Source organism: Pocillopora verrucosa, chromosome 12, assembly GCF_036669915.1.
Source record: "Pocillopora verrucosa isolate sample1 chromosome 12, ASM3666991v2, whole genome shotgun sequence".
In the NCBI taxonomy this organism is placed as follows: Eukaryota; Metazoa; Cnidaria; class Anthozoa; order Scleractinia; family Pocilloporidae; genus Pocillopora; species Pocillopora verrucosa.
The window spans coordinates 3,933,660-3,946,886 of NC_089323.1; the positions used below are offsets into that span (position 1 = coordinate 3,933,660).

Consider the following 13,227-nt stretch of genomic DNA (forward strand, 5'->3'; position numbering starts at 1 on the left):
CAGCCTTAGTATTTGGCTGGATGGATAATATTGGTTCTGCCTTTCAATTTTTTTTTTTTTTTTGCTGACAGGTTAGATTACTAAACAACGGGTCTATGTTTTTATCTGATATTTATCAGCATAATTAGGCAAAATCTACAGCATCCAAAGCAAAATAGATGCTGAAATATCGTATTTGTTTCAGTCGATGTTCTTTTTTCTTTCCCTTCAGATTACGCCTGATTAAAGACTCAGAGAAATTACATCTAAGTCCATGGAAAGCACAGTGCTTGTCGGATTGTCTGCTTTACTGCTTGTCTCACTTCTTTGACTTTCCAGCAGTAAAGAAACGGGTTCAAAGTGGATTTAAAATATGTTAAAATGGTTGTTATTGCATCAATAACGAGTACATGTGAAGAATAAGTTTTTCTATAAGCGAGCACAAACAGCACTACAACTTTTGGTACATAACAAACAGCTAATGCTAACTGCACCCACAGTGCACTACTCACTGCCTTCCTGTATCTTGCCATGTTTAGTGCAGTTGTTTGGCTCGACTGTTGTTGAATATGATCTTGTACTTGAGCATGATGATGTTTAAGGGCGCGAAATATCTTAGTGTACGAGGCGATTGAGATCACTGAGCATGAAAGTATAACTACAATTCCATACCAAATGCTTATTCGAGTATGCGAAACGGAAAATGATGCAGCGGCGACGGATAAAATCCAAAAAGTAGCTGTAGTGATACACATGCGCTTTAAAGTTACTATTTGTTTATAACTTATTCCCAGCAACAGAGCGAGAAGTCTGTCCACGCTTATGGCCGTCAATGTCAATAAAGACACTAGACATAATGCATAGCTTGATATGTAAACTGCGTCCCTTGCGTATCGACAAAGACTCCAATGTTCATGAACCAAGGACATCCAATAAGTAGCAGCGAGAGGCTGAGTAACAAGACCAACCAACAGATCAGTTGTTGCCAGACAACGACATAAGAGTTTGGACGGTGGATGAAGGGTAGATTCCTTGTTATGGGCAGCAAGGATTAAAAAATTCCCAAGAAATGCTGTGATGGCGAGCAAAATGTTAACTACTGAGAAATAAATCGATTGCTGTTGTAACACAACTACCGAGGAAGGGGAACAAGGCAATACTTCATATGCTTCCGTCTGTGTTCCACCCTCTGTTGAGTTTGTCGTCGCAATCATTGTGCAGCTCTTAAAACGGTTTTTCTCCTTTCGCTATGGTTTTTTGGAACTGATGGCAACACGGAGGAATTCTTATTCACAGCAAACACCTGGTAAAGAAACAATAAAATTTTATAAATCTTTATACTATCAGCTCTAAAAAAAGTCTTCAATGCATCCTACTCGTTTTAAATAGGTTGAACGAACTGTCCGTCGAGACTATTACATATTTACACATCTACACCTTTCTTGAAATTTTGGGGGTTTACCTAAATTGATTTTGAGGATATTTGTCGATCCGCAAAATTACTTTCCCGTTGAAAAATCGTGTTTAATAAAATAATGCGAAAGTCTGTTATCTTCAGCCAAATGAGAAACTACAAAAGTGAATCAATTGCAAGTATCCAGAGCATATTCTTTGTTTTCGGACTTACCCGAAACATCTATCGACCAATCGCCTACCAGTTGTTTACCTCCTCTTTGTAAATCTATAAAGAAGATGGAAGAAGGAAATAATAAAAATTCAAATTATCCATTTCCTTCCTTCCTTCCTTTCTGTCCTTTCAGTAGAACATCCGCCCTCAGGCTGATGTTTCACTGATGAAACTGTCAGTCATTTAGAGATGGACTGACTTTTTTTGCCCAAAAAGCACAAATTTTCTCCATCCGAATGAAATATAACTCCCGAAAAATGTTCATGCCACACGAAAAACAGTCTTGAAATTAATTCAAAACAGTTATAATTCCGAGCACGTTTAATTGACAACTGAAAATTAGTCCATGGAAGTAGATGTCAAGAAATTTCTTAAAGGCCCATTTTCACCCTTGATGCAACGTGCGCCTCGACCCAATTTCCTGTAACACGAAATTCCCAGATTACTGAAAACCTTCTAAAGTCGTCTTTCGAAAGAGCCATCCTGGACATATCGCCAACTTTTTTACAGGAAAAGAGTACATTCGCCGTTCGTTATTTTACAGTTTCCTAACAATATTTTGAATTTTGTCCGGGAGGATATATATATTTGGATCTCTTCGCACTCTTTGAACAGAGTTGGCGAAAAAAACAACGTCCAAATATTTTCACTTTCTAGAAGCGCTTGAGGATTCTAAATAAAGATAAAATATTTCCCAATAGAAGTTGGTATTTTTCAAAGAGAAACATGGAAAAATGTCAGACTGCCGTACGTTTAGTTATTCGAAGATCGTGTCCGGTAGTGTCCGATCAAAATTTTCTACGTGTTACGCTTGGATCTCTTGGCACTCTGTGTACAGGGTCGGCGAAACGGACAACGTTCGAATTTTTTCACTTTCTAGAAGCGCTTTAGGATTTTAGATGAAGGTAGAATATTTTCCAAGGAAAAAATTGATATATTTCAAAGAGAATATCGGAGTTATTTGAAGACCGTGTCCAGCCGTGTCATTGAAAAGTTTCAGTTTTAAGCGCATGGATGGGTTCGTAATCTGTATGCAGGGTTAGCGAGAAACATCAAGTTCGAAATTTTAGGCTGCCTGGAAGCGCTTGAGGATTGTAAATAAAGGTAGAATATTTTCGTATAAATATTTTTTTGGATTTCGAAGAGAAATGTAGAAAAATTTCGGACTGCTGGGTGTTTAATTATTTTAAGACCCTGTCCGGCTGCCGGACGTTTAGTCACTTTATTGCAGGAACGTTAGCGACACTGACAGTTTGCATTACAATTCTTATTTGCTGCTTTGCAAAGATAACAACCTTGATCTTTCGAGCGCAAGCTTCTCTCCACGGACAGGAAACTTCAACTGACCCTTGTTCCTATTTAACAAAGATGGCACACTTCAATTAAAAAAAAAAAAAATGATTTTTTCACACTCCTCGGAATGCTCGCAAGGATTTTCGTGTTCCTCTTTAGCAACAACCGATCCCTAAGTGTTTACATCAAGGTTGGAAATGGGCCTTTAAAATGAAATTTCGTTTCGTTATTTGAAAACATCCCTTAATCATTTTCTCTTCTTCTGGCTTCTGATCAGAATTTATAAAAGGAACCATGACAGGTGCAAAATATTACTTAACTAAACTATCACACCCTGAGAAAGCCATTTCAATATTTACCCTCATCCTCCTTAATTCCTCTCAGTCTTATTCGAAGGGCAGCTGGTTGGGATCTTAAATTCTCTGCTTACATTGCTTTCGTTTTTCAAATTTAAAGTTTCTCTGGTGAACGCTGAGAAGCCAAAATTGATCGACATATTTTTACGAATTGCCAAAATGGATCAAAAAGTTTGATTCATATATTGAAGTAAAAAAATGGATAGCGGACATGCCTATGAAAATGTCAAAATATTGGAATATTAAAGATGGGAAATTAGAAACACTGTATTTTAATCAAACGTAGAACATGAGGAGTCTTTTCTTAAGAAGCATTGTGCTTCTCCTCTTACAAAATCTTTTGCTTTTTCCTGACACGGATGAAAATTCAAGTATTCGAAGGTCTCTGAGTCTTTGTAATTCGTTTGGGTGTCAGGGGTCGATTTCCTATTAAAACTGTCGCTTTTGTACATTTTTGTGTCCAAGCATATAAATTCTGAGTCTGGTATTCCAGCCACGAATAGTGATTAATGCGCGGTGTACCAGAGTTCCAATTCAATTTTCTGAGGATTTAAAAAATTAAAAATGAAAATTTTAGTTCATTTTCATTATCTCGTTTTTGCTGAAAATTGAAAACGACTGTAACAACCCATTTTTCAAAATTCAATTTTTTTTTCATAAAAATGTAAATTTTTCGATTTATTTTTGAAATAATGAAAATGAAAATTTAACGAATTAATTTTTCGATTTTCCAACAAATCTAGATTACGGGTAAAATGCAATTTTCCTAAAACTTGAAAACAGAATTTTTCTAATTCATTTTTCAATTTTCCGAAAAAAAAAATAGGAAAATTGAAATGCTTTTACGAACTCAATTTTCATTGATTGGTGACCTGGGGATAAAAATACGCCGATCACGTATTGGTTGTATCCGCTGCAAACATGGCTGATCGAGATCCTACCGAGCATATGGTCTTTATCTCAAGAGGAGAGGGAGAAGGAAGAATCGAAAGAAAAATTAGAATATCTCAGGTAAATACAGAACGACTTGCAGTTATGTTTTCGGTGAGTTCAGAGATCATAGGTTTGCGCTCTTTTCTCGCGTTTGATCAAGCACATGCAATTCTTTTTTGTTTTCCTCGAACGCTGTTTCGATGCCTGTCTTCATATAAATACAATTTATGTTGCAGCTTGAAAAGCACTATTCCTTTGGTGGAGGAATTGAAAATATTGGCAAAAGCTACTTTGCTGTTAAAAACGTATCGAGCTCCTGGATGATAATAATAAAAACGAAGCGTAAAGCACATTGATTAAGCGTGGCCTTTAAACCCGTGCTAGCTATAAAATTGAATCTAAGTCTGCTCTGGAGAGGAATGTCCACTCCAGAAGAGCCTAATTACCCCGATTTCCATACCATGAATTAACTTAAAAACCAAGTAATCCTAATGATATAGATTATTCATATCTTTTATGATAGCCAGCATGTCCTTTCCTCTTGCTCTTATGGCGCTAGTTTTATTTAAACAATGAACTCGCACGCATGCGTGTCTCCAGGGGAAAAGATACACCTCCATGGACAGCAAAGTGCTCGTCTGATCGTCTCTTTCACTGCTTTTCTCACTTCACTAATCTTCCAGCAATAACGTAACGGGTTTAAGGTGGACTTTAAACACTAATTAAAAGAGTCGTCATTCCAGAAGTGACGAGTAAATGTTATAAATAAGTCCTCCTGATGATCACAAGTGCTGGCAATGTTAAACTTGGTGCATAGGAAACAACCGATGCTAACTGCACCCACAGTGCACTGCTCACTGACATCCTGTATCTAGCCATGTTCGGTGCAGTTGTTTGGCTCGGCTGTTGTTGAACATGATCATGTATGTGAACCTGATTACGCCTGAGAGTGCGCAAAATCTTTGTGTACGAGGAAAATACTAGTATAATTGTTTTATTGTACAAAAGAGGTATTCAAGAATTATGGTCAACCATGGTCAACATAGAAACTCCACATAATGTAAAGCGTGTTATAAAGATTGCATCAGTTACGAATCGACAAAGGTTCCACTTCTCGTGAACCAAGGACAACCAATAGGCAACATAGAGTGGCTGGCTAACAAGACCAACCAACACATCTGGATGTTGCTAGACAACAATACAAGAGTTTGGAGGATGAATGAAGTGAAGATTCCTTGTTTAGGGCAACGAGGATCAGGAAATTCCCAAGAAATGCTATAATGGAGAGTGTTATGTTGGCTGCTGAGAAAAAAGTTGCGATTTGTCCTACTTTTCCCACATAAGTGGATGAGCGCATTATTTCCTGATAAGTTATCGTTCGTGTTTCTTGTGCTGTTGAATTTGTTTCCGCAATCATTCTGCAGCTAATGAAACGGTGTCCTTCCCTTCTTGCTATGGTTCTTCTGAAATTGCTGGTAACTAATTTATTTAGAATGCACAGCAACCACCCAACTATGAAACAGTTAAAACTCTTTCCGTCAGTGATAATATCGACATAAGGATTTTCTCAATGCATTCTACACGTTTCAAAGAGATTGAACGATTTGTCTTTCGAGACTGTTAAATAACATTAAGTCATTAACAATTTTTTCTTGGGAGTGTTTTTTGTCAATCAAACCATACCTTTAGTGTGCAGCACAAAGGTGTCCATCTGGTCAACAAATTCAATTGAAAAACGAATTTCAATAGGAACTGACAAACATTTTAAAGATAAAGACATATGTCTAACTATTATTTGATGATACGATAAAAAAAAAATAAGATTATCTGTTTATACAAAAGTAGACTTTGATTAGGAACGATCAACTTTAATTGAACCTAACTGACAAGCCATACGCCTGTATGTGGCTTATACTTCTGCCCACATTCTGTAAAAATCAGAAACGGTTTTGGAGAAAGTTCCTGGAGAACTAGTGAAGAAAACCGCAGCTAGTGAAGCAACTTTAAACAATCAAAACTAGCTTTGACATCTTCTCCCATGTTTTTAGCCAGATTAACAGTGACAGAATTTGCTCATTGCTGATGAATCGCAATACGTGCGGCAATTAATTCTACCTTTCAATTGTTTTTGTTTGTGGACAGAGTTAGAATAGTAAACAATGGTACTGTGTTTTTATTTGATATTAGCATAATTAGGCAAACTCTAAAGCATCTAGAACACAATAGATGCTGAAAAATCGCGTTAGATAAAACATCGTTAAAGTCTGCTATTGTCAGCTAAACTAGAGACTACAGAAGCGAATCAATTGGGAGTATTCAGTGAGTATTTTTGTTTTCCAGCTATGTACCTCCCCTACAATGGAAATAGGTTATTTAGAAAATTTGAGAAAAAAGGGAAAGACCAACAATTTGCCCTCAGGTTGATATCATACTGGTACTAATGAAAGCGGAAATCGAGTTAGTTGTTACGCAGCAGGAATGTCAGTCATTTAGAGACGGATTTAATTGTTTCTTCTTGCAAAGCACAAATTGGCTCTATCCGCAAAAAATAAAGCTCCAGCAAAATGTTCATGTCACACGAAAAACAGCCCTGAATTTAATTGAAAACCGTCATAATCCCGAACAAAATAATGAATTTGACAATCAAACCAGAATAATTTTAACAATGCAAAGTTAAAAAATGTTTCGTTATTAAAAAACACCAACTTCTCTTCGCATCTGATTAGGTTCATGAAAGGAACAACAGCAAATGTGAAATATTACATAACTTAACTAGTTTGCACACAAATAGAAAGCCATTTAAAATTTTATTCATTATTCCATCCTTCTTAATTTCTCTTAGCCTCATTCTCTATTGGCCCCTTTTTCTTTCAAGACTGAAATATACTGCCTCTATTTTAGTTGTTGCTTTTAAAGTGCTTTTAGAGAGGCAAAAGTTCGGTTTACGAGAGCGCGCAGTTTTATACCCTTCCTTGTTAAATACGTTAAGATAAGAAGTTTTTTTGAAATTAGAATTTGGTAAGTTTTAAAGAAGGTGCCATGTATACGTACGTAGGACAGCTGGATGTGCTCATAAACTCTTCCCATACGTTGCCTTTGTTTTTAAATTGCAGTTACTCGATCACGCAAAGGAGCTGAAATCCATTGATATATGGTAACGGAGGTAAATTTCTTAAGTAAGAAACTGTGGTGCTGCATTGGTGGGGAGAGTATAACAGGATAATCTAATATCACTCAACTGAGTTGATTAAGTAAAGTAGCCACCTTAGAAGAGTTTTAAAGCTGACGTATCAGGCGTTAGCCCTTCGCTCTGACGAACGACCTGCAGAAGAAGACCATTTATTGCAGTAACAATTATTCCGAATGAAATTTTAATTCAAAATTTAAACTAAAAGTTTTCGAGTAAAAGTGTTCCTTCTTTTGCAAAGTTGTTACACTAGTAAATATCTTTTAAATTCTGCGTCTCTCCTTTTTACGCTATAATTTACGTACCGATCATTTGCTTAGAATTTTCCTTTTCGCATGCATAATCACTGTTCATATAAAATATTTGTTTCATTCTATCTTCATTTTCTTTCCCTCCAGATTACGCTGACGACTCCCAGAAAATATAACTTAGTCCATGGAAAGAAAAGTGCTTGTCGGATTGTCTGCTTTACTGCTTGTCTCACTTCTCTGACTTTCCAGTAGTAAAGAAACGGGTTCAAAGTGGAGTTAATACATTAAATAGTTGCAATTCCATCAATAATGACCACATGAGAAGAATACGTTTTTCTATAAGTCATCATAAGTAGTAGCATTATAAATTTTGGTAAATAACAAACAGCTAATGCTAACTGCACCCACAGTGCACTGCTCACTGCCCTCTTGTATCTTGCGATGTTCAGAGCAGTTGTTTGGCTTGGCTGTTGTTGAATATGATTTTGCGCTTGAGCCTGAAGGTGTCCAAGAGGGCAAAATATCTTTGTGTACGAGGCGATTGAGATCACTGAGCATGACGGTATCACTATAATACTACACCAAATGCTTAGATGAGTATGCAATATGTAAAATGATGCAGCGGCGACGGGTAAAATCCCAAACGTAGCTGTTATGATGCATGTGCGCTTTAAAGTTAAAAATATTGGAATATTCTAAAAATTATTGCATTTGGGCTTTAGAGTGATCTGCAAATAAGGACCATTTATTGCAGTCACAAGTATTTGGAATAAAATTTTAATTCGGAAGTTCAACGAAAATTTTTGGACTTAAAGTCTCGCTTCCTTTCAAACATATAATAACATAAGAAAATATCCTATTGATTCCGTATTTCCTGTTTTTCCGTAATGTAGTGTGTACTGACTATGCGTTTCGAATCTTCCTTTTAGAATGTTCAATACGTGTTAATTGTATCTTACTGTTTTCTTGCCTTTAAATTTTCTTTCTGAAAAACGATTTATTCGAGAAAGAAAGACATCTTAGAAACCGCGACGGTCAATTTCCTGCTTTTTTTTGTTGTTTTTTTTGTTTTTTGTTTTTTTTGTTTTTTGTTTTTTTTGTTGTTGTTTTTTTTTTGTACTCTGTTAGAGACGACTGAATCCCCTCCCCCTCTTAGTTCCGTGTTGGAAACCATTTGATCCCACAAAATCATTCTCAGATTGTACTAGATTCTCCTTGTTCCTAGAATACATTTTAAAATTTAACCCATCTGGAGTCAGGGAGACATTTGTTCCCGGGAAGCAAAAATGATCTCTTACTGCATAACTAAAACTCCCACCGCAATCTTTGCATTTTACACGGACATACCTCTCAGATAAATGTCAAAACCGTTATCATCTCCGAACATATAAAGTTATTCAAAGTTACTCAGTAGACGTAGATCCCAAGCAATTTCAAACAATGTCTCATTGATGTCTCGTTATTGAAAAACATCTAGAAACTAATTCTCTTCCCTTCGCGTCTGACAAGGACGCATATGAACTGAAACAAGTGAAAAATATAAAGTAACTAAACCAACAAACCGTTCATCCAATTCTCATCTTTGTCAACTTTCCTAACTTCTTCGATGTCTCTCATGGCTTTTTATCCTTTCTCTTTAAAGGCTGAAACATATTCCCATCTAAAAAAGTTCATGTCATTCAATTCTTATAAATCGTGCGCTTACAATCAGGAGCAGTCTAGCCCACGATAGCGCGTAGTTATTCAATTTTAAAAACCTGGAACGAGCAGAAGATAGCTTAAGGATTTGAGAAGAAAACAAGCGGCGAGTCCGCAGAGGCCCTGCCATACAGTATATCGGAGGAAAGTCAAACAGATAGCACCTCTCGGTAATTTGAGTGATATTTATTCCGGCTTTCGATTTGTCTTTTTGCCGACGGGGTTAGAACACTAAACAATGGGACTGCGTTTTTATTTGATATTTATCAGCATAACTAGGCAAACACTAAATCATATAAAACACAATAGATGCTGAAAAATCCTGTTTTTTTCATTTCATCTTCTTTTCCCTTTCCCTTCAAATTACGCATTAATACAAGTCTGACGACTCCGAGAAAATACATCCAAGTCCATAGAAAGTAAAGTTCTTGTCAGATTGTCTGCTTTACTGCTTGTTTTGCTTCTCTGACTTTCCAGCGGTAAAGAAACGGGTTCAAAGTGGAGTTGAAATACATTTATTTAACATTATTGTAATTCCATTAACAACGACTACATTTGAAGAACAAGTTTTTTTATAAGTCATCACGACCAGCATTGTAAATTTTGGTACATAACAAACAACTAATCAAACCATAAATGATCTCCAATTGCATGACTAAAACTCCCATTGCAGTCTTTACACATTACACGGAAATACCTCTAAGATAAAAGTCAAAACCACTATAATTTCCAAACAAATAAAACACATATAAAGTTATTCGAGGTTATTCGGTGGACTTAGATCCCAAGCAATTTCAAACAATGTCTCATTGATGTCTCGTTAATGTACATCTAGAAGCTATTTTCTCTTCCTTTCGCGTCTGACAAGGACGCGAAGGAAGTGCATCAGGTGATAAATATAAAGTAACTAAACCAACACACCGTCCATCCATTTTTCATCTTGATTAACTTTCCTAACTTCCACAATATCTCTCATTTGCTATTTACCCTTTCTCTTTCAAGGCTGAGACATATTCCAATCTAAAACAGTTTATTTCAGCATTTTTATCAGTATCCAGATGCTTCAGTGTTTGCCTATTTTTCTTATAAATGTCAAATCAAAACACAGTACCATTGATTCGTATTCTAACCCCGTAATTTCGTTCAATTCTCACAAATCGTGTGCTTATAATCAGTGACAATTTAGCCCACAATAGCGCGTAGACATTATATGGGTTACTTGATCAATATTAAAAACGTGGAATGAGCAGAAGACAGCTTTAGCATTTGGCAAGAAAATAGACGACGAGTTCACAGAGGCCCTGCCATACAGTATATCAGAGGAAAGTCAAAGAGATAGCACCTCTCGGCATCTGGGTGATATTAATTCTGCCTTTCAATTTTCTTTTTGCCGACGAGGTCAAAATACTATACAATGGTACTGTGTTTTTATTTTTTGCATGAATTAGCAAACACCAAAGCATCTAGAACACACAGTTTGTTGTCTTAGTTACTTTATATTTTTCACCTGACACATAAAATCCAATGCTTAAAAGATACACGTGCGCTTTAAAGTTACTATTTGCCTGTATCTCATTCCCAACGAAAGAGCGAGAAGTTTGTCCACGCTTATGGCCGTCAACGTCAACAAAGACACCCCACTTTATGCAATGTTTGATATGTAGACTGCGTCCTTTGCGTATTGACTAAGACTCCAATGTTCGTGGACCAAGGACATCCAATAAGTAGCAGTGAGAGGCTGGTTAACAGACCAACCAACAGATTGGTTGTTGCCAGAAAAAGATACAATAGTTTAGACGCTGGATGAAGGGAGGTTTCCTTGTTAAGGGCAACAAGGATGAGGGCATTCCCAAGAAATGCTGTGATGGAGAGGAAAATGTTAACTACTGAGAAATAAATCCATTGTATTTGTAACCCAACTACCGAGAAGGGTCAAGAATTTTTAAGACTACATAAACAATAGCACCCTTATTATTTGGTCTCCCCGCTGACCTCTGTCAGCGACGGCCTAAACTGATTTTGAGGATATTTGTCAATCCGCAAAATTACTTTCCCGCAGAAAAATCGCATTCAATAAAACATTGCAAAAGTCTTTTACTTCAGCCCAATTAGAAACTACAAAAGTGATTCAATTGCAAGTATCCAAGCACATTCTTTGTTTCGGGACTTACTCGAAACATCAATCTACGAGTCGCCCACCAGCTGTTAACTTCCTCTTTGTAAAACTATAAAGATGATGGAAGAAGGAAATAATAAAAATTCAATTTATTTATTTCCTTCCTTCCTCCTTTCTGTTCTCTTAGCAGAACATCCGCCCTCAGGCCTATGTTCCACTGATGAAACTGTCAGTTATGTAGAGACGAACTTCAATTTTTTTTCCAACCAAGCACAAATTGTCTCCATCCGCAAAATTAAAACTCTCGCAAATGTTCATGTCACACGAAAAATTAGTCTTGAAAGAAATTGAAAACAGTCATAATTTAACGCATTTAACTGACAACTAAAAATTCATGTATGGCCAAAGATGTCAAGAAATTTTTTAAAAATTTTAAATATTTCGTTTCGTTATTTGAAAAAATCCCCCAGTTATTTCCTCTTCTTGTCGCATCTGATCAGAATTTATAAAAGGAACTATGACAAGTGCAAAATATTACTAATGTCACTAAACTAACACACCATTAGGAATCCATTTCAATATCTATTCATAATTCCATCCTCCTTAATTTCTCTCAGTCTCATTCGAGCGGCAGCTGGTTGTGATCTTAAATTCTTTTCTGACATGTCTATTAAAATGTCAAAACGTTGGAATATTCAAGAAATAGTTCCTTTTTTTTTTTTTAAGATGCATCTTTTTGTTTTTGAGCCATTCAGAAAAAAATATTTTGGGCTTTTGGCAAATTGGCAGATTGGCAAATAAAGACCTTTCATTGCAGTCACAATTATTTGGAATGAAATTTTAATTTCAAATCTCAACTAAAAACATTTGACTAAAAGTCTCACTTCTTTTGCAATAGTATATTAACACGAGAAAATATCCTATAAACTCCGGGGTTTTTTTCCCGCATTGTGATGTGTACCAACCATTCGTTTCGAATTTTCCTTTTAGAATGTTCAACACGTGTCAATTCTATCTTCCTTTTTTCCTACCCTTCAAGAGTCGATTTCCTATTAAAACTAACGCTTTAAGCTCTTGTGTCCAAGAGTATAAATTCCGAGTCTGATGGCACAACGTACATCGAAAATAAGATCCGCAAACTCTTCTGTTTTGTCTTTGCTTCTGTTACACGTAGTATACCTCTTCCAAAGTAGCAGTTTAGTTGTACTCAGGGCAATACTACACTTTTTCTATTTTCGCTATGAAAATATTGGCGAAAGCTACTTTGCTGTTGAAAAAGTATTTAGTGCTCCATCAGAGCTTGATTACCCCGATTTCCTTAGCACGGGGTGACTTGGAACCCACCAAGTAATCATAATGAAGATACATATTATTCATATATCTTCCGATGGCTAGCTTTTCCGTTCCTCTTGCACTTATGACTCTAGTTTTATTTCTAATCTTCCAGCGGTAAAGGAACGGGCTTAAGGTGGACTTTAAATGCACTAAAAGAGTCGTTATTCCAGAAGTGATGAGTAAATGTAATGAATACGTCCTCCAGATGATCGCAAGTGTTGGCAATGTTAAACTTGGTGCATAACATAAATGCTAACTGCACCCACAGTGCACTGCTGTAGTTGTTTGGCTCGGCAGTTGTTGAAAATGATTTTGTACTTGAGCCTGATCACGAGTGAGTAGATCAGCTGACAGAAGATCTTCGGAACATAGCCGCATAGTGTTGCAAGAACAGTCTACTCATTAACCCGGACAAGACAAAACTTCTGGTTCTGGGGACTCCGCAGATGCTG

At 36.5% G+C, this 13,227-nt stretch overlaps 1 protein-coding gene across 1 annotated transcript; it reads right to left on the reverse strand.

Annotated features, from left to right (window-relative positions):
• Positions 1-245: 245 nt before the first annotated feature.
• On the reverse strand, positions 246-1,193 carry LOC131772726 (melanocyte-stimulating hormone receptor-like). The gene has a single exon (XM_059088680.2). It carries the CDS (start codon positions 1,191-1,193, stop codon positions 246-248), a length of 948 nt encoding a protein of 315 aa, XP_058944663.2.
• Between the last annotated feature and the right edge of the window lie 12,034 nt (positions 1,194-13,227).